The 23321-nt window shown below is 35.4% G+C and overlaps 1 protein-coding gene across 3 annotated transcripts in view; it reads left to right on the top strand.

The window, feature by feature from the left end:
• Positions 1–23321, top strand: part of Dmd (dystrophin) — a 2011337-nt gene that overhangs the window by 517761 nt on the left and 1470255 nt on the right. For all 3 annotated transcript variants that reach the window (XM_077107047.1, XM_077107046.1, XM_077107045.1), the window contains 2 exons: positions 16243–16431; positions 17680–17861. In XM_077107047.1, coding sequence (XP_076963162.1) covers positions 16243–16431; positions 17680–17861 — 371 coding nt within the window. The remainder of the gene's footprint in view (positions 1–16242; positions 16432–17679; positions 17862–23321) is intronic.

The raw sequence follows: 23321 nt of genomic DNA, 5'->3' as shown, positions 1-23321 counted from the left end.
TTTTCTACTGCTATATGAAAAATGGAGTAGGACAGATATTTGAGGACATTCTTTTTCATGTCCAGGTTTTTCTAGGTATCAAGATTAATACTTTTGGTTATAGAACCTTTTGTTTGATATATTTTGATAAAAATTGGAAAAATAAAATATATTCTTATATATAAAAACGTACGCATTCAACACAAATTTTTCCTATTAAACATAGAATGGTAAACAGGCTATAACATTTATGTGAGCCTTTAATAGTTAAGAGTGTCAGCTTTACTGACGTTAAACATAAATGCAAATGACAAGATTGATAGAAGGTGTTGAGTTTGAATAGTGGACTTGGCACATGCCTTCCTTTAGAAAATATTGGCTAGTCTTTGCTGAGTTTCCTCTGTCTCAGCAGAGTGTGTATATCATTACTTGGGCTGTATCCCATGCCTCTCTATTATCCCTTTTTACAATGTGATATCAGTGTCTGACTTACAAGCACAATTTTGAATGATGTATTTGGTTTCTTACTAACTAACCTAATGTGGTCCAAATATTTCTCTTAGTATCTTCAAAACCATTGACTCTTAATTTGTAGCAATGTAGCATTGAATATGTGTGTGTGTATGTGTGTTTGTGTGTGTGTGTGTGTGTGTGTTATTAAGGTATTTTGTAATGGTAAGTTCATGAATTTTGAATCGAGTTTCTTCATTTAATAAAATTTATCAAATTGTGGTAAAGACCTACATTTGGAATCCAAACAACCTGGTTTTAAATCTCAAAACCTTTGTGACCTTTGTCAAGTCACTAATTTTTCTAATCCTGTTTCTTTATCCTATTATTGTCTGTCATCCTGACCTATTGCAGTGAAAAATGCCACAATGCACATCAAGGGGTTGGCAAATTGACTGACACTAAGTGCCCAGTAAATAATGGCAGCTGTTATTATTGCTACTATATATGTAGTAGTTAGTTGTTGTGATTGTTGTTTCAATACTGCCATAACAGCAGGCCATATTTTTTCCTAAATTCTCATTAGGGTTTAACTTTGAACTGAATTTCAGGCACAAGCAATATTAAAAATTACCTAGTTAATGGTATCATTAGATTGGATGTCATGTACAGTGTTGCATGATGGATTAATTCTTCATAAATCACCTCTGTAATCATTTACATACTCTGAATAATACCCTGGTTTACATATCCTATCTCAGAGGAAACACAGTAGAAGCGTGGCAAGAATATTTCCAGATACTAATCCTGGTTCCTCTGAACTGCACTTCTGTTATTTAGTAAAAGAACCATTTGGTTATCCCTCTGTAATCCTTTAGCTCTGAAATAATCTTTCACTGAGGGATAAAAAGATTATAGAATACACCAAAAAAATTCACCATCCATGCATTGACTTAGATTCTATGTTTAAAAATAAGAAGTACAACACATTTAAATGAACTAAGAATGATAAAATTTTTAAATGTCCTTGAAGCATTTGTGCATTCAAGAACAAGAAAAATGTTTTATCCAGGTTAAATCGCATATCTCATTTTAAGGTTGAATTTGGGGAGGTAGCCAAAATAGATCAATTTCATCAGTGTATAAAACTGCTCAGTGATAGAGTGTGCCCTCTGGAAACATGCCAGCTATTTTTCTAGCAGTTTTGTGGTTTGTTGAATTGCTGGTTTCACTATGTATATGTAGCCATTTGATGACTTATCTCTGTTTGAATTGCCAAAATCATGGTTCCAAAAATACACACAGCTCATCCAACTGTTTCCTCATAAAAATCATTTGCCATTTCAATGAACATGGGCCCCAAATACAAGCATTGCAGAGCATTTCTTGGAATCTAGAATGTGCTCAGCATTTTATATTCATTATCACATGTAATCTTTCCAACAATCTTAAGGACATATATTTTTACATTCCTTGTTTTACAGATGGAGAAACTGAGCACAGCATTTGTAAATAACTTACCTAAAATCAGAAATATAATAAACTGGGTTTTACAAAATAGTTGTGAAGTAGTCAAAGCTATAGTTCTGTATTTTATTAGGAGGTAATAAAAGTTATTACTAGAGATTTCCATTACTAGAAATTGTCACTAGAAATGAGTTTCCTGATGTTTTCCTGGATACTGTAGGAGTAAATCAGTTAGTTGTCTCTCCTCATAGTTTTACCTTTTCCTTCTCTATTCCTCTACATTTAATGCATGATCAATGTTTTTAAGGAATGTAGGCAACAATATCTAATACTTTTTCACACAAAAGAACAGTAATAAAACCCCTGAAGTGTATGGATAGTTTTGAATAAATTTTAGTGATGTTTATTCTGAAAACAATGATAAGTTTTTTCACTCAGTCATTTCTATACCTTTCTAATAATTATTTTTTTGCCCAGTGGAATACAGAAACGTTATAAAGAAAAAAAATTGAAATAGGATTAAAGCATAGGAAAAATCTTTTTTTTGCTGATGATACTGATATCTCCATTCAAGAAAAGACTGCTGTCTATCTTCTTTTTCATTTTTATTGGCTCATATAAGTTATACATAACATTAGCATTCATTTTGGCATAATTATAAATGCATGGAATGTAATTTTTCTCTAATGTAGTCCCTAGTACTTCCCCTTAACCTCCCCCTTCTTCTTCCACTTGTTCCCTTTCCTAAACTCTGCTGATCTTTCTACTGTTTACTTACAGTTTTCTAAAATTAGTTTTTTAAGATATACGTAATGGTGAGATTCACTGTAGTATATTTATATAGGTACATAGGAAAGTTAGGTCAGACTCATTCTACTCTTTTTCCCTTATCTTATCCCTCTTCCTTTCCCCTCCTCCTTAATTCCCTTCTTCTACTTCACTGGTCTTTATTTTGATGAAATTCCCTGCCCCTGTTTATGTTCTCTTTTATTCCTCCTCATTTTAGACTACCTTCCACATATAAGAGAAAACATTAAACCTTTCACATTCTGGATCTTATTTCACTTAGTATTACAGTCTCCAGTTCCATCCATTTACAGGCAAATAACATAATTATCACCTTCTGTATGGCTGAGTAATACTCTATTGTGTAAATATACCACATTTTATTTATCCATTCATCTATTAAAGGGTACCTATGTTGGTTCCATAGCTTACCTATTATGAATTGAGCTTTTGTAAGCATTGAAGTGGCTGTTTTGCTGTAGTATGATTTTTTAAAAATCCTTTGGGATACATACCAAGAAGTGGGTTAACTGGTTCAAATACTGGTTCTATTACAAGTTTTTAGAGGAATCTTGACAGTGCTTTCCAGAGTGGATGCCCCAATTTGCAGTTCTACCAGCAAGGTATGAGTGTACCTTTTCTTCCACATGCTCACCAACATTTTTGTTACTTGTAGTCCTGATAATTGCCATTTTGCCTGGAGTGAGATGAAATCTAACTGTAGTCTTTATTTGCATTTCTCTAATTGTTAGTGATGTTGAACATTTTTTTTCATGCATTTGTTGGCCATTTGTATATTTCTTCTTTTGAGAAATATCTATATGTAGAAGAATGAAACTGAACCCCTATTTCTCAACTTGCACAAAATTAAATTCAAAGTGGATTAAGACCTAGGAATTAGACCAGAAACTGAGCAACTGCTAGGAGAAAATGTAGACCCAACACTTCAACATGTTGCCACAGGAACTGCCGCAATTTGGGGGCCAACAGAGGTGAGGCAAAGAACCTCACCCCCCCACTGGCACCAAGGCCAAATTTGGGGGCCAACAGAGGTGAGGCAAACAACCTCGCCCCCCTCCACTGGTGCAAAGGCCTATCCACAAGTATGGCTATATGCTGGACCGGTAGTCAGTGACGGGTATGATCCAATTGCAGTGATACCAACCTAAGACAGGAGGCTGACGCCTAGAGGTCAGTTCATCTGATGACGGGTAAGGACCATATGTTGAATTGGACAACCTAACAGGCATGGTCCCTAAGCCACATTGCTTGTTGTTTAATTAATCAGAAGGGGGGAGATGCTGAGAGCCATAGCCAAGTAGGAATGACTCATGGCAATTTCCTTGTCAGCCTACCCCATGTTGCTTAGTGGGAGGACCCTCCATTGTGGAAATGGGCTTGCCTTGGACCCAGGTCATTTGCAGTGACATTGCATGAATGTTTGAGAAAGGTGACCCTGCTCAAGGACCAGGGCGGGTCCGGGTTTAGGGCGGTTCCAGGTTTAGGGTGGATCCTGCTGGGAATAGGGCAGTTCCAGGTTTAAGGTGGATCCTGCTGGGAATAGGGCGTATCCTTCTGCCTCAGGCACCCGCTCCTTGAGTTCCCGTTGAGTTCTCGCGGGATTCAGAGAGTATTTGGGATGCAAAGCCCAGTGGAGGTGGATTTTCCCAGAATGTGCATGTAGAGTGCCGGTGAGAGTTCGAGAATAAAGAGTTGCTGTTTGAATCTACAAGGCTTTTGTGGTGGCTCGGTTATTTTGTGCCCAGCCAGACTGCGGCATTGAACCAACTTTCTTAATAAGATCCAGAAAGCATAAGAAGTAAAACCAAAAATCAATAAATGCAATGCTATTGAATTCAAATCTTCTGCACAGTAAAGTAAACAAGAGTATGAAGCAAGAGCTTACAGAATGGGACAGGACCTTTGCTACCTGCTTCTGAGATAGGGCTTCAATATCCAGAATATATAAAGAACTCAAAAACTTAACACCAAAAAAACAAATAACCCAATTTATAAATGAATGTCTTTCTTGTACTCATATCTTTCACAAAAAAATGTTTCAAGTTTCCTAGAAAATGTGCTGTGATATATGGCATATATAAACTGGCCACACACATATGTTCTATATGAAATTCTATGATGATAAAAACATATTTAAGAATGTTGAAACTTAAAGCATGACCCTCTTTATTGTCTCTTTAACTGTAAATAGTTTGTGAAAGATGTTTTAAATTAAGTGTCTTTTATTCCAAGGGTTCTACTGAAAATGAACAAATGTGGAATTCAAGCAAGTTTACTCTTTCATTAACTCGCCTCATCTGAAATCCTAGAATCATTTCCAATTTTGTTTCATGAACTGCAGAAAAAAACACAATTTTGACCCAGAAGAAATGTGCATGTGTAAACACAAACACACAAACACATACACACAGATATAAATACATACAGTATGCAAAACTGAAACAAGAATTTTGAAAATAATAATAATCCTTAGTATAAGTGAGAGACTCTTATTTTAAATTTTAATTTTAAAATATTCCTTGTCACAACCTACAAATTTTATTTCATAAATCACTGATAGATAATAAATTTGAATATAAAAAACAATGGTTTATATAAAGAAAGAATTGTTCAGAGCCGAAATGACAAGTTTGATCATAATTTTGTATATAGTGAAATGTATGTATATATAGTTGATGTTATGGATGTAAATAATTAAGTTATTTATATTTTTACTCAGCTCATCCATGCTTTTTTTAAGAGAGAGAGAGAGAGAGAGAGAGAGAGAATTTTTTAATCTTTTTTTTTTAGTTTTCGGTGGACACAATATCTTTATTTTTTATGTGGTGCTGAGGATCAAACCCAGCACCCCGCGCATGCCAGGCGAACAGGCTACCGCTTGAGTGGTCATCCATGACCAGTCCTGGTCATCCTTGTTTTAATGTAAATTTAAGAAGGTTATCTGTGAAAAAGTTTTGTTTTATGAACACCTTCAGACAAATCATTTAGATGTCTTTTAAAGGACATGCATTTAAAGAATATGGCTTTTAAAGTTTTCTCCAAAATGTATGCCTATATTTACTATCAGTAAATGTTAAAGTATTTAATTTTTCATTAAATTTGCACAAAGGTATAGTGTTGTATAAATTGAATTATATGCTTTTTACAATTTATTATTTAGAGAAGATATTTGAATTCAAGATTTCTAATGATTTTAAAGAACTCTAAAAAAGACACTAAATTTAGGTTCAAATCAGTAACAGCTTATTTAAATCATTGAAGCTTATACATTTTTTGGAGTCATTTTTCTACAATAATTGTCTGGTTCCAGAAATCTGGGCAGTGACTTAAACAGATAACCTTGGGGCAGGATATGTTTCAAAATAGTTCTTATGTAAATAGGAATCTAATAATAATTACAACTATAACAAAATTTATTGTGTTATTATACAAAGTCAGGCATTCTACCAAGTACTTTATATACTCTTCTTTAAATCTTAGCATGATCTTATTAGGGAAGAAAGTATTACTGTTCCCATTTTATATATCAGAGTTATAGAAGGGCTAAGTAGCTACCCAATATGATAAGACCTTAGATCAGAGTCAAGATACAAATACCCACTGTTTACCTCTAAAGCCCCTGAGGTTAACAACCACATTCTACTACTGCCATAATAAATATCCCACTTCCTCTCACTTGTAACCTAGAGAAGGCAGAAGTTCAAAATTGGATTGAAGTGTTTTTAATTTAGATACAAGACTGGTTTCATAATTTGTAGGTCCCAGTTAAAAATGAAATGCTTGGAGGCTGGGAATATGGCATAGTGGTAGGCACTTGCCTAACATGCTCAAAGTCCTGGGTTCAATTCCCAGCACTGCCGGCCCCCCCCAAATGAAATGCACAACTCCTTATTCAAAGAGTAGGAAAAGAGTATATTAAAATTACTAAAATATAAAGCTGTTTGTTCCATGCTCCCTCTCACTTTTCATGGTGTTTATTTGTTATTTAACATTATAGTGAATAAAGACAGTCAAAAATTTAAAGTGTTAAGCTGGATTTTACTGTTCATTGTTATATTGTGCAATTTCAGTTGTGAATGCCATTTTAAGAGTGTTTAACTCATACAAAATCACCATATTGTATAATTTGCATCTCATTGCTGGAAAATGTATATGTATTCATTCTTACCAGAATGTAGAAACACACAAATTAGTTGTTTTTATTTTACTTTTTGAAATGCTTATATTCTAGCAATACTTCCTCTTTTCAGCTTACTGAGTAAGCAAGGACTGAAATGCAAAAGGAACTATGGGTCCTTTAACTTTTTCTTTCTGTGTGATCAATTTCAGTGTAAGTTGCTCAAGCAGGCAGGTAGCACATAGAGGAAAGGACATGATAGGGGTTCTTGGTCTTTTGTGTTTTATTAGAATTGCCTTCTTTCAGCTTTTCAAATAAGGTCTGATTCAAATGGGAAGCATGATCTACCAGGGACTGGGGCTCTGAGTGCCCTCCTTTACTCGGTTATAGACATAAAAGTCTCATCTTGTATTCTCTTTGAGTCTTGTTAAATAAACCAAAATACTGTGAGTTCACCAGACTTCTGTACTCAAGGGACATTGAAAACACTATATGTACAAGGAGGAGACACACATATTGCATGTATCTCCTCTTCTCAAATCCATGCTTCCTCATCCCATTGGACTTCTCTTTAAAAATCCAAGTACTAAGACAAAATTATTAAAAAGTTAAAAATAGCAACAACAGATAAAATAAACGTAGGTTCCTTTTTTTTGTAGTTGTAGATGGATAGCATGCCTTTATTTTATTTGTTTTATTTTTATGTGGTGCTAAGGATCAAACACAGTGCCTCACACATGCTAGGCAAGTAGTCTACCACTGATCTACAGCCCCAGCCCAAACTTGGGTTTCTTTTGAATTCAGGGTCCTGTGGTAAGTACACAGGTTCACAATTGTGATTCCACCTAGATTTCACCTAGACACATCTTTTTAGGCTACCATTTTAACTTTTCTCCTTAATGCTTACTTTGATATTGACTATTAATATTTCAAGATAAAAAAAAGGATTCACTATGGAATGTGTAATACATTACCGATCCCTTTGGGATCCCGTGTGAATAATTCTCTATTTGAGATACTAAAGGTAGGTGATTTTGACTTACCAGAATGGCCTATTTTGGACAGTTCTCTATAAACAGGAAAGGAGTACATTGTTTGATGAAAAGATAACTCTAACAATTGCCACTATGCTTTGTCATCTTAAAGGATTTAACAGTTGGGGGAAATTTACAATTATATTGGTTTTAAAACTGGAGAATTTATCATAAGAGCACAATTAGGTTGTTGCTGGCAGCTCAGTTGGCTAAGGCCCACCATTGAGGTGGTCTAGAAATATAAGACAGTCATACCAGGGGAAAACCATCAAAAGTTGAATTTCCAGGACTGGGGTTGTGGCTCAGTGGTAGAACACTATCCTAGCACATGCGATGCACTGGGTTTGATCTTCAGAACCACACAAAAATAAATAAATAAAATAATGTATATATTTTAAAAAGTTGGGTTTCCTTTAGGCAAGAACATAAAATTTCCAAATAGCTCCTGGAAATTTTATGTTTCCTTTTGTTTCATTTTCAAAATCTTCTTGTTAGGATACTGTGCTGACTTGCAGTAATTGGGGTACACACAAGACTCCTTTCCAAACACTTTTTCAATATTCTTTTGACTCTGTTTAACTCCATGAACTGTTTGCCTATGTTCTTTGCTTCACCATGAAACTCTTAAATACAGTCATCATTTCTGATGCCCAGAAACCCGTCATCAGTGCATTTGACTCAAAGAAAAACTTATGTAGACTTTTCTATTTATTCAAATATTTTCCCTTAATAATTGTCCTAAGACTAAAACAGCACGTAAGTCATCCCAACAGATATCTTCTGATGCTTCATGGAATTGTTCTCATAGTAGCTGGATATCAGCCAATGCATGCCAGGTTTAGAGGTGAATGCTGAATTGTGTAAATGACCCTGTCTCTATTGCTCGGCTATGGGTGGGGAGTTTTGGCCATTCAGAAGTTCACCCACTCCAGAAGAACCCTTTATAATAAAATTTCTCCAATCAAAATCCTTTCTTTATTTTTATATTTTCTTTTTTTTTTAAATTATTTTTATTTTTTTTATTGATTGTTCAAAACATTACAGAGCTCATGATATATCATCTTTCATACATTTGACTCGATTTATGAATTCCCATTTTTTCCCCAAATACAAATTGCAGAATCACATTGGTTACACACTCACATTTTTACATAATGGCATATTAGTGACTGTTGTGTTCTGCTACCATTCCTATCCCCTATTATCCCCCCTCCCCTCCCCTCCCCTCCCATCTTCCTCTCTACCTCCTCTGCTGTTGTTTAATTCTCTCCCCTTTATCCCTCCTCCTTTCCCCTCACAACCTCTTATAATATTGTGTAACATTGAAGGTCTCCTACTTTTTCCATATGCTTTCCCTTCTCTCTCCCTTTCTCTCCCCCCTCTCGTCTTTGTTTAATGTTAGTCTTTTCCTCATGCTCATCCTTCCTGTTCTGTTCTTAGTTGCTCTCTTTATATCAAAGAAGACATTTGGCATTTGTTTTTTAAGGATTGGCTAGCTTCGCTTAGCATAATCTGCTCTAATGCCATCCATTTCCCTGCAAATTCTATGATTTTGTCATTTTTTAGTGCTGCATAATATTCCATTGTGTATAGATGCCACATTTTTTTTATCCATTCATCTATTGAAGGGCATCTAGGTTGGTTCCACAGTCTAGCTATTGTGAATTGTGCCGCTATAATCATTGATGTGGCAGTATCCCTATAGTACGCTCTTTTAAGATCCTCAGGGAATAGTCCGAGAAGGGCGATAGCTGGGTCAAATGGTGGATCCATTCCCAGCTTTCCCAGGAATCTCCATACTGCTTTCCAAATTGGCCTCACCAATTTGCAGTCCCACCAGCAGTGTACAAGTGTACCCTTTTCCCCACATCCTCGCCAATACTTATTGTTGTTTGACTTCATAATGGCTGCCAATATTACTGGAGTGAGATGGTATCTTAGGGTGGTTTTGATTTGCATTTCTCTGACTGCTAGAGATGGTGAGCATTTTTTCATGTACTTGTTGATTGATTGTATGTCCTCCTCTGAGAAGTGTCTGTTCAGGTCCTTGGCCCATTTGTTGATTGGGTTATTTGTTATCTTATTGTTTAATTTTTTGAGTTCTTTGTATATTCTGGATATTAGGGCTCTATCTGAAGTGTGAGGAGTAAAGATTTGTTCCCAGGATGTAGGCTCCCTATTTACCTCTCTTATTGTTTCTTTTGCTGAGAAAAAACTTTTTAGTTTAAGTAAGTCCCATTTGTTTATTCTTGTAATTAACTCTTGGGCTGTGGGCGTCCTATTAAGGAATTTGGAGCCCGACCCCACAGTATGTAGATCGTAGCCAACTTTTTCTTCTATCAGACGCAGTGTCTCTGATTTGATATCTAGCTCTTTGATCCATTTTGAGTTAACTTTTGTGCATGGCGAAAGAAAGGGATTCAGTTTCATTTTGTTGCATATGGATTTCCAATTTTCCCAGCACCATCTGTTGAAGATGCTATCTTTCCTCCATTGCATGTTTTTAGCCCCTTTATCAAATATAAGATAGTTGTAACTTTGTGGATTATTCTTTGTGTCCTCTATTCTGTACCATTGGTCCACCTGCCTGTTTTGGTACCAGTACCACACTGTTTTTGTTACTATTGCTTTGTAGTACAGTTTTAACTCTGGTATTGCTATACCTCCAGATTCACACTTCCTACTTAAAATTGCTTTTGCTATTCTGGGTCTTTTGTTTTTCCATATGAATTTCATGATTGCTTTATTTATTTCTACAAGAAATGCCATTGGGATTTTGATTGGCATAGCATTAAACCTGTAGAGAACTTTGGGTAATATCGCCATTTTGATGATGTTAGTTCTGCCTATCCATGAACAGGGTACATTTTTCCATCTTCAGGAATCTTCTTCTATTTCTATCTTTAGGGTTCTGTAGTTTTCATTGTATAAATCTTTCACCTCTTTTGTTAGGTTGATTCCCAAGTATCTTGTTTTCTTTGAGGATATTGTGAATGGGGTGGTTTTCCTCATTTCCATTTTAGAAGTTTTGTTGCTGATATACAGGAATGCCTTTGATTTATGCATGTTGATTTTATATCCTGCCACTTTGCTGAATTCATTTATTAACTCTAGCAGTTTTTTTGTAGACCCTTTTGGGTCTGTTAAATATATTATCATGTCATCCGCAAATAGTGATAATTTAAGTTCTTCTTTTCCTATTTTTATGCCTTTAATTTCTTTCGTCTAATTGCTCTGGCTAGTACTTCAAGAACTAAATTGAATAGAAGTGGTGATAGAGGGCATCCCTGTCTTGTTCCAGATTTTAGAGGGAATGCCTTCAGTTTTTCTCCGTTTAGGATGATGCTAGCCTGAGGTTTAGCATATATAGCTTTTACAATGTTGAGGTAAGTTCCTGTTATCCCTAGTTTTTCTAGTGTTTTGAACATAAAGGGATGCTGTACTTTGTCAAATGCTTTTTCTGCATCTATCGAGATGATCATATGGTTCTTGTCTTTAAGTCTATTGATGTGGTGAATAGCATTTATTGATTTCCGTATATTGAACCAGCCCTGCATCCCAGGGATGAATCCTACTTGATCATGGTGCACAAGTTTTTTGATATGCTTTTGTATTTGATTCACCAGAATTTTATTGAGAATTTTTGCATCCAAGTTCATTAGAGATATTGGTCTGTAGTTTTCTTTCTTTGAAGTGTCTTTGTCTGGTTTTGGGATCAGGGTGATGTTGGCCTCATAGAATGAATTTGGAAGAGCTCCTTCTTTTTCTATTTCTTGAAATAGCTTGAAAAGTATTGGTATTAATTCTTCTTTGAAGGTTTTGTAAAACTCCGCTGTATACCCATCCGGTCCAGGGCTTTTCTTGGTTGGTAGTCTTTTGATGGCTTCTTCTATTTCTTCCTTTGATATTGGTCTGTTTAATTTGTGTGTGTCTTCCTGACTCAATCTGGGCAGATCATATGACTTAAGAAATTTATCAATATCTTCGCTGTCTTCTATTTTATTGGAATATAGGGTTTCAAAATACTTTCTAATTATCTTCTGTATTTCTGTAGTGTCTGTTGTGATATTGCCTTTTTCATCCCGTATGTTAGTAATTTGAGTTCTTTCTCCTCTTTGTTAGCATGGCTAAGGGTCTGTCTATCTTGTTTATTTTTTCAAAGAACCAACTTTTAGTTTTATCAATTTTTTCAATGGTTTTTTTTGTTTCAATTTCGTTGATTTCTGCTCTAATTTTAATTATTTCTTGTCTTCTACTACATTTGCTGTTATTTTGCTCTTTCTTTTCTAGGTTTTTGAGGTGTAGTGTGAGTTCATTTATTTGTTGGTTTTTCTTTTTTTAGAGGAAAGAACTCCAAGAAATGAATTTCCCTCTTAAAACTGCTTTCATTGTGTCCCATAGATTCCGGTATGTTGTGTCTGTATTATCATTTGTCTCTAAGAATTTTTTTTATCTCCTCCTTTATGTCTTCTGTAACCCATTGATTGTTCAGTAACATATTGTTCATTTTCCATGGGATGTAGGATTTTTCCTTCCTTCTTTTATCATTGATTTCCACCTTCATTCCATTATGATCAGATATGGTGCATGGTATTATCTCCACACCTTTATATTTACTAAGAGTTGCCCTATGGCATAATATATGGTCTATCTTTGAGTAGGATCCATGTGCTGCTGAGAAGAACGTGTATCCACTTGATGATGGTTGATATATTCTATATATGTCGGTTAAGTCTAGGTTATTGATTGTGCTGTTGAGTTCTATAGTTTCTTTATTCAGTTTTTGTCTAGAGGATCTGTCTAATGGCGAGAGTGGTGTGTTGAAGTCATCCATTATTATTGTTTTGTAGTCTATTTGACTCTTGAACTTGAGGAGAGTTTGTTTTATGAACGTTGCGGCTCCATTGTTTTGTGCATACAAATTGATAATTGTTATGTCTTGTTGGTGGATGGTTCCTTTTAACAGTATATAGTGTCCTTCTTTATCCCTTTTGATTAGCTTAGGTTTGAAGTTGATTTTATTCGATATGAGTATGGCCACTCCTGCTTGCTTCCGAGGGCCATGTGAGTGGTATGATTTTTCCCAACCTTTTACCTTCAGCCTGTGTATGTCTTTTTCTATCATATGAGTCTCCTGAAGGCAGCATATTGTTGGATTTGTTTCTTTGATCCAGGTTACTAGCCTATGTCTCTTGATTGGTGGGTTTAGGCCATTAACATTTAAGGTTACAATTGAAATATGATTTGTACTTCCAGTCATGTTTATTTATTTATTTATTTAAGTCTGGCTAATTTTACTTTTTTTTTTTCCTCCTCCTTTACTGAGATACCTCCCGCTGTTAGTTTTGGGCACAATTGTTCAATTCCTCTTCTTGTAGTATTTTGCTCAAAATGCTTTGCAGTGCTGGTTTTCTTGCTGCGAATTCTTTTAGCTTTTGTTTATCGTGAAAGATTTTAATTTCATTGTCAAATCTGAAGCTTAATTTTGCTGGATACAGTATTCTTGGTTGGAGGCCCTTATTTTTCAGTGTTTGAAATACATTGTTCCAGGCTCTTCTCGCTTTCAAAGTCTGTGATGAAAAATCAGTCGTTAACCTGATTGGTTTACCCCTGAATGTAATCTGGTTCCTTTTTCTTGTAGCTTTTAATATTTTCTCCTTGTTCTGTATGTTGGCTATCTTCATAATTATATGTCTTGGAGTTGGTCTATTACGGTTTTGAATGTTTGGGGTCCTGTAGGCTTCCAGGATTTGGCAATCCATTCCATCTTTCATCTCTGGGAAGTTTTCTAGAATTATTTCATTAAGTATGCTGTCCATTCCTTTGGTTTGAGTCTCTATGCCTTATTCTATCCCGATGATTCTCAAATTTGGTTTTTTTTATAACATCCCATATCTCTTGAATAAATTGCTCGTGGGATTTAAGCATCTTTTCTGTGTTGACTATATTATTTTCAAGTTGATAAACCTTGTCTTCATTATCTGATGTTCTGACTTCTACTTGATCTAGTCTATTTGTAATATTCTCGTTTGAGTTTTTAATTTGGTTTATAGTTTCCTGCATTTCTAGGATTATTGTTTGATTCTTTTTTAAGATCTCTATCTCCTGGTAAAGCTCATTCTTTGCCATTTGAATTTGTTTGTTTAATTCATTTTCAAAATATACTTTTATTGCTTGGACTTGCTGTCTCATGTCTTCTCTAATATTTCTTTCCATTTGAGTTAGGTATGCCTTGAGTTCTTTTCCTAACCCTGTTTCTGATGCTTCTAGGTCCTCCTGAAGAATTAAGTTGTCCTGCATTGTTTGTACTCCTTTTTTCCCTTGTTTTCTCATGATGTTCACGTTACTTTCCAGCTCTATTTGATTGCTGTGTTTCTGCTCTCTTCTATAGATTTGTTTTGGTTTTGGATATCTCTGTTGTCTCTCCTTTGTGTTGGTAAACTATGCCTGATAACATGGATTCCGCTGGGAAGGAATTCTGATGGCCGAGCTCCAATGACGTCAATCTCTGCTATGACGGGCCCCAGGCTCCTTGCCGGGGTGTGACTCCCACTGGGGGGGTGTGACTGGACTGTCTCTGGTTGGTTTCAGCTCCCAGTCTCGGCAGGCAGGCGATCTCCAGCTGCCCAGTCGCGCAGGCAGCGGGCGGGTGATCGGTCGCCGGCGGGGGGGCGGACTCCAGTCGCCCAGTCGCACAGGCAGCGGGCCCGCTTGTCGCCAGCGGGTGGGCGATCTCTAGCCACCCAGTTGCGCGGTCGGTAGCCGGCGGGTAGGGGTTCTCCAGCCGCCCAGTTATGCGGACAGTGGGTGGACTGTCCCTGACAGGCCTGCGGTTTCCAGCCGCACAGTCGTGAGGGCCTGGCCTCTAGACCCCTGGCTTCTCCTGCTAGTCTTGGTTTCTCCTGCTAGTCCAGATTTCCCCTAAGTGACGGCTCTCGGCAGTTCAAACCATACTCTGTGCCTGCTGTTTGTTGGGTGTGGAGGGTGGCTATTGGGAACCCCGGCACTCTATTGTATTGATTTTTCCTGCTAGCCCCTCCCCCAGCGCTGGCTAGACAGGTTTCGTTTTGGCTGCCAATGGGAGGGGGAGTTGAAGGTCAGGTGTCTCTAGTTTTCCCCCCCGAGTCTTTATGCAGGCTCGGTCTGATACTCCCTCCCCTGGAAAGCCTAGGAGAGATTTTATGCAAATTCCCCGAAGTATGGGGGATGAGCTGAGTAACACACCTGTTTTATTGTTGCAATCTGTCCGAGAGTGGCGGTGGTCACTTCAGCTCTCCAAGATGGTGACTGCTTGCTGAATTCCTTGGTGGAGTCCCCGCTGTGGGAGACAGAACTGTACTGCTTCCTTTACCGTCTGGAATCCCGTACTCAGCCCGGGGGTCAGTGCAGGCTCAGCCGGCGGGATTCCACAGAATCGTAGCCACTTTTCTCCCTGCTTGCTAATTAATCGCTTCTCTGCGCGGCGCCCTGCCGTCTGTAGCCGCAGGGCAGGCCGCGCGAATCCCAATCAAAATCCTTTCATCACCTTAAGCACCTTTGAGCTAGATAGTAGGTTAGGGTTTGTGAGATCAGTTTTATGATAACCTTTTAGCAATTCCTTCATAAGAGCTTAGATTTTTTTCTCTAGAGTATGGGCACTTTGTACTGTTTATACTTAGCTTTAGGATTCTAGTGGAAATTTCAAGAAACATATTTGTAACAGTTTACTTATATTTATTTAATATCTAAGTAATTATATTGGGTAGCACCTATTTCATAGCAAGAGTAAGAAATTGTCTTGCTAGTTAAGTTATTTGTCTCCTGGAAATAAATGCTAAATTTATAAAATTTTTTATCTTGTTAGAAGTTTTAGACAAGTCTTCAACATATTTTTTAAAAATTTATCTTCATTTCCTCTACACACACAGTTATTTTCTTATTGATACTTTCACTGTTCTGTGAAGTTTGGGAAATATTTTCTTATACAAGATCATCTTGGAAGAAATGTTTCCTTTAAAGGAATTCCAAATACATGTAAATATAATTCCAGTAATGTATGTGTAAAATATTTTAAATATGAACTGGAAATTGTAACCTATGGATAAAATTGCATAGTATTTTTAAGGCAACCTATAAAGATCATATACTAATTCACTATTTATAGTAATCCAGAAGAGCATTAATAAAATGTTAATTTAGTGTGGGATGCCAGCTGTCATTTGTGAATTTGTGTATTTGTGAGGATGTTAAAATGCAGGCTTGGTATTGTATGTGACTGCTGTTCATGTCTCTGATAATGCAAGTGGACATTTCTAGCATTTAAATATTTCATTCGATTTATTATTTAATGTACTGGAACAGTCTGCAAAGACACTAATTGTATAACACCCAATTTATTTTATTGTTCAGCATTTGGAAGCTTCTGAAGACAAGTCATTTGGCAGTTCATTGATGGAGACTGAAGTAAACCTGGACAGTTACCAAACAGCTTTAGAAGAAGTACTGTCATGGCTTCTTTCTGCTGAAGACACATTGCAAGCACAAGGAGAGATTTCGAATGATGTAGAAGAAGTAAAAGAACAATTTCATACTCATGAGGTAAAACAAAAAAAGCATTGATTTATGAAATCAAGCACATGACTTATTATGGCAAGTCCCCCTTTCTTTTTTTTCTCAATTACTCTATAAAAGAGCATTGTAATTTGTAAATATAGTTTCATTTTGAGATGGAAACAAATAATGTTTATGTGCTTAGGATTTTATCAGCCAGTACTTGAAGTTCTCTTTTGGAGAACAACTCTCCAAGGGGTTAAGATCTGGTTTGCCAATGACTCCTGTAAGAATTTAAAATCCCAGCCCCCTTATGCCAAGGCAATAACAAGGGATAATTCTTAGGTATGTTCAAATATAGGTATGTTCCAACAGTTATCATCAAAAATCATAATTCTGAAGTATACCTCAGAATACCTGAGTGATAGTGGGTTGTACTACCTTCAGAGGGAGACTTCAGGAAACTTCTCTTCTGAAGGAAAAGCCCAAGATAATATGCTTGTTTGGCTTCCTCTCCTTCCTACACTCTTTCTTGCTTCTTTAGTACTCCTGCACATCCTTCTGGGAGCTCTTTCTTAATAAATCACTTGCACTAAAATCTCTCTCTCAGGGTTTGCTTCTATAGAAAGTGTCCTAAGATAGTAACTTTAATTCATATTAAAATGTTTACAGGGCTGGGATTGTGACTCAGTGGTAGAGCACTTGCGTAGCAAGTGCAAGGCCCTGGGTTCAATCCTCAGTACCACACAAAAATAAAGAAATAAAATATTGTGTACAACTACAACTAAAAAAATAAATATTTAAAGAATGGTTTACAGCACTGGGGTTGTAGCTTAGTGGGTAGAGTGCTTGCTTAGCATGTGTGAGTTACTGGGTTCAATTCTCAGCATTGCATATAAATAAAACAAAGTCCGTTGACAAATAAAAAAATGATTTACAGTTTCATTTGAGATTGAAATGCTGCTGGGTGCCATGGCACATGCCTGTAATCCCAGTGGCTTGGGAGGCTGAGGCAGGAGGATCGCCAGTTCAAAGCCAACTTCAGCAAAAGTGGGGCACTAAGCAACTCAGTGAGACTTTGTCTCTAAATAAAATATAAAATAGGGCTGGGGATGTGGCTTAGTGGTTGAGTGCCCCTCAGTTTAATCCCTGGTACCCCCTCCCCCCCAAAAAAAAATTGAAATACTTTTAATGGGAACATACATTTAATGAACTACAGGTTTAAAACTCAAAAAATAAATCAAATTCAATTGCATAAAGCATTTATTATAATTGTTAACTTTTTTTTTTTGTCAGGGATATATGATGGATTTGACATCCCATCAGGGACGAGTTGGTAATGTTCTACAGTTGGGAAGTCAGCTGATTGGAGCAGGAAAATTATCAGAAGATGAAGAAACTGAAGTACAAGAACAAATGAATCTCCTAAATTCAAGATGGGAATGCCTCAGGGTAGCTAGCATGGAAAAACAAAGCAAGTAAGTCTTCATTTATATTTAAGTAACAAAAATAGCAAATTTATCCAGATAAGATGGCACATGTCTGTTATCCCAGCTACCTGGAAGATTGAGGCAGAAAGATCATGAGTTCAAGGCCAGCCAGGGCAACTTGGTGAGACCCCCATCTCAAAATATAAAGAGCAGGGTGGAGTTGTGGCTCAGTGGTAGAGCACTTGCCAAGCAGGTGTGAGGCACTGGGTTTGATTCTCAGCACTGCATATAAATGAATAAAATAAATGTCTATCAATATACTGTGAAAAAATTAAATAAAAAGAGCAAGGTTTAGAATCTTACTATTATTTTGATGCAGCTTGGTGGCTTAGGCTGGATTCTCAGTTTGTTCTTAAGGCTTGTGGCTTTTCTCCATGAGACATTATAGTTGGATTGTTATGTCAGTAACTATGGGTTTTCAGTTTTGCAACAGAAGTGGAGATATCACATAGGTAGACTGTTATCTATGGAACTGTGGTTTAAGAATATCCAACATTTTGTCATAATGAATCTAGAAGGCACAGAAGCATACACAGGAATCCATGTACATAAAATCACCTATTAGCTACAGTTGACAGGAAAATTTTCTTCTGGAGGAAAAGCCCATGAAGATATTAAAGAGTTACTCATTTGTTTATGGAAATCCTCTTGAAATAAAAAAAAATATTCTCAACTGCATTTAGAAATCCTTATTCAAATACAGTATGACTATGAATTATTTTGAGATTTTATATTGACTTAATAAAAAGTTTTTGAGACCTTTCTGAAAATAGCATATTTCTTGTAAAGGTAAAAAGCAGATTTCATCATTCTGGATGTGTTGCTTTGATTTATATTGTTAGGTATGTGTATTCATGTAGAGCCTATCGAGACAAGATAGATTTATTTTTAAATGAAAAGAAATGAAGTGCCAACTGTGGATTTGAATACATTAAGCTAACAAAATTGTCCAAGTGCCTTAAGTTTACTTAGCTATTATTTATAAAGATTAAAAGCTTTAAAATAGGACTAAAGAAACTCATTAGATATGCTGGGAGGATTGCTATTCCGGTACTAAATTATAGTATGACAATAGGGAGGGGAAAAACACATTTTTAAGCTCATGTCTTTTTGAAAGAATAGTAAGGCCTATTTAAGAAAGAATTTTCAAAACTATATCAATATTCCAAGCTAAGAGATATTAGTCTATGCATATTGACATGTTTTCCCTGCTGAAATGATTGCAACTAACCTTGGAGGTGAGAATTATAATAGTTATAAGTATTGAGTTTGCCTCCCCCTAATACCCACAGGTCAATTTATTTACTTCACTCATTTATCATCATAAATCATAAGATACAGAACCACCTACTTGTGGTCATATGCCAACTGTCTACAAGCTAGAACTTCTTTTTGCAATGATCTATGTGACGTAACTAGATTAACCTCAGGAAAAAAAAAAAGTTAAAAATTCAATCTCTTCTTTTACTGACCTTCCCATACTGATACTTCAGTGTTCTCTTTTGAGAACTTCATTTTTCAATATTCTTCAGGAAACTAAATACATTTCCCCATTATTCCTGTGCTCCCTTTTTTCATTAGGACTAACAACATGGTATTAATTATTCATACTAATCAATTAATTAATTGCAGTGTGAGAATGAGTTGCAAGAAAGATAATTCCAACTGGAATTGAAATTCCACGTCTTCTATTATTATAACATTTAAAAATTTTTATTTCAAAAAATTCCCTTGTTAAAGGGACATCTATCATTAGATGATACCCAATGTTCATACATACAAAATGTGTATGTGATTTTCTCACCCACTTCACAATGGAGGATAAAAATCCTAAAGTGGCAATAGTACTACTTAAATAAGTTCAGCATAGAAATACCTTTGATCACAGGAAAAATTGGGGTACTTTTTTGTGTTAAGATTTTTAGAATGATCATCAGGAATGCAAGAACAACCTTTTAGTCATCATAGCTTTCATGAAAACAACTTAAGAGTATTAAGATTGAGATACTAATGAGGAACCCCTTGTAAAACATAGTATTTTCTAGATAATTACTTTGAATACACATACACAAAATTTTATTTAAACAAAGCAAATTGAGAAATACGAATGTTTGTGGATAACTGAGAATTTGATGCCACTTGTGCTAACTTTGTGCATGTTCATGCGTAAAACCTATTAAATTCTATTAAATGAGATAAGGCATTATGCAAATTTTGCTGGGCCTTATTTTTGACAGTATTTTGGGAGGAAACAAAAATCTGATTAGGAACGAAGGACATTGTCATTCAAAAATATTAATTCTAAATTTTATTTAATGCTTTAAGTTAATATCAGCAAGTTTTTTCTATCATAATCATTATACTTATGATTAACTTCAGTTTGGAGCATTACATATTATTTCCAAACATATTATTGATTTAGACAAGTAAATTGCTAGTAACCAAAAATGCATTAGTCTATACTTCTTATCTCTCTCTTCCAAAGAAAGGATGTGGATAGACAAGTCAGAAGCCATTATCCCTGCCTAAGACTAGGTTTAGGGATGAGAGGAATGATAATTATGTTTTCTCTAAGCATATTAGGTATAACTGAAACCATGCAAGAGTTCTTAAATTGATATAACAAAAGTAAAAAAAGAAAATTTGAAATAAAGATAAGCTTGCAATTAAAATTTAAAAACATTTATATTCAGCATTTGTTAATTTTATCTACCAATATATTTACTAACAACAAATTGTTTGATATATATTTATTGTGATATATATGTGATATATATGTATATTAATGTACATATATATTAATGTATATATAATGTATATTAATAACATTATTGGAAGACATTGAGTTATGATACAACTCAAGGCACTGAGAACACAATAGTAATCATAAGAGGTAAAGTCCCAGATCTCATGGAGCTTAAATTCTGGAGTCACTGACAGCCAATAATAAAAAGACCACAAACAAGAAAAATAGAAAATAGGAATATAGATTTTTAAAGAGACTGAAAGGTGGTAGTATGTTAGAGTGGTTGAAGGGCTACTTTTCAACTTTGTGATCCAGGAAGGACTTTCAATGTTAGTATCATTTAGCTTGAGATTTGAATGTATGGAAGAAATCAGCATTTGCAGATAAGGATGAAGAGTATTTCAGGCAGTAGGAATAACCATCCAAAGGCCATTAAAGAGTGATAGGTCAGCTTGGTGGAAGAATCAAAAGGCCTATGGGACTGAAGAGTTGCAGGAGGGAAGCTTAGAGAGATAAGGCACGATATATGATTGAAATACAAGTAGGTACCTGATAATATATGCCAGCCTCACTAAAGGTAAAAGATAAGGGCATTGAGTTCTAGACTGAGTTGAAGAAAAAGCCATAGAAGGCTTTAAGTAGGAGACCTATCAAGAAGGCTTATTAGGGTCTAGGGCTGGGGCTCAGCCGTGGAGTGCTCTTCTCGCATGTGTGAGGCCCTGGGTTTGAGTCTCAGCACCACATAAAAAAATAAAAAGGTACTGTGTCCACCTAAAACTAAAAAAAAAAAAAAAAAAAAAAAAAAAAATTAAAAATAAGGCATATTAGCTAAGCCATGGAATAAAGGGAGGACAGTTATTAGTGCATTGCAATATACCAGATTTTAGTGTTTTAAACAAGGTAGTAGTTGTGTTTAGCCTTTTCGTTGTATTTATTTTTAGTTCATTTTTTTTCCTTTTTAACAGTTAAAATGATTTTTGCTTTGGAAATAGTAATCCTTGCTTTGTTCTTACAGGCACTACTTTTATACATCTAGGAACTGCTATTTGTCTTATAAACAATAATTATTCAAATAATAAGATTTTTAGAAATGAGTAATAACATTCTCTCATTTTCACTGTGTCTAAAATCTTCACCAGTTTATTTAAAGGAGAAGCTCTCACTTTCTCAAACATTTTTTAAATGTGAACTGGGGCAATATACTTCTCTGTGATCCTCGGTTTCAACTGATTTATACAACAATGACAGGTCTGTGAGACTAATACACCAATAAAAGATGCTGGTTGAGATATAGTTTGAAAAAGTAGTTTGTGAATGCAAAATTATTATAAAATGTAAAGAAAGATCATACTTAAAAATAACATGTTTTTTCATAGGTTAAGTACTTTAACCATATCATATCAATTTGCATTCTCTCTCTCTCTCTCTCTCTCTCTCTCTCTCTCTCTATATATATATATATATATATATATATATATATATATATACACATAATCCAACTCAAATTACCTCATTCATTTTTTCAAAGAGTATATTTGAGAATTTTTCTGCATGATCAGAATGATGAAAATTGCATTTGAAGTTATTTTTTCACAATGAAGACATTTAAAATATGCACACAAAGAATTCAGTTAAAAATAAAAATATTAATGGTTTTCCTTCCTTTCTTCCACTTTTTATTTTTTTACTCCACTCTCATTTGATTCTTTCCTTCCTTTTTTCTTTCCTCCCCAATTCTGGTACCCATGCGTATAAATTAATGATGAAGTGAAAACTAATACACTGAAGAAGTTTATTAAGACATGCTGTGAACTGGTAGTTTAGAATCACTACCAGTTGGTTAGTTACAAATCTCTAAGCATGCCTATCACATGGAAATAAGAGAGTTAAGTGATACTGGTTTCATTAATCAAAACAAAACAATGAAAACAACCCAATGTCTGCTGACATTCTTCAGTTAGAAATCCTAAGTTAGAAAGAAGCTAAATGATTTTTGTTTTGTTTCTGTTTTATGTAGCATAATACCCTAAGGGTAGTAGGAGGTGAGGGAGAGAGAGGAAAAAGACAAAACTTCCAACTGTGGAAGTACAAGAAGACAACTGGTGTAGGGACAACAGAAGATTTTCTTCTCTATGAATAAACTAATTAATTTGATTGAAAAATGCAACCTGCAGAGAGCAAAAGAGATTTACTGGCATTTCTACAAGGATTCATAAAGATAAGCACAGCAAGTTCCATCAACTTCTCTGATAATTGTGGTTAGGACATGCAGGGGAAAACTAAAACCTTTGTGCTGGTATGGGAAAAACATGAAAGCAAGTCAGTAAGGAGGCCAAGTGAAGTTATGTTCTGGTTTACATCAGCAGGAGGAGCGATATGAATAGAATATGGGTAAAAACACAAGTGATAACCTGGAAAATCATTGGGAATTAACATCAACACATTGACTGGAGAGAAAACTATGTCTAACAAATATGGTTCATCTTTTTCCCCCCCAAATGTATGTTCCAATCTTGAAATGAAATAATATATGCGAGAGTGTATAGAGTAAAGGAGGTGCTGAACAAATGGTGAGTTGTTTTTCCCCAAATGAAGTGACTAACATATTACATATATGAATATATGAATGGATGGATGGATGAACCGCACAATAAAATACTTCAGGCAGCTCTATTTTTGAACTGAATTTGTTGTAATTTTAA

Source organism: Callospermophilus lateralis, chromosome X (assembly GCF_048772815.1).
Source record: "Callospermophilus lateralis isolate mCalLat2 chromosome X, mCalLat2.hap1, whole genome shotgun sequence".
NCBI classification, from domain to species: domain Eukaryota; kingdom Metazoa; phylum Chordata; class Mammalia; order Rodentia; family Sciuridae; genus Callospermophilus; species Callospermophilus lateralis.
This window is presented reverse-complemented; position numbering and strand designations above follow the sequence as displayed.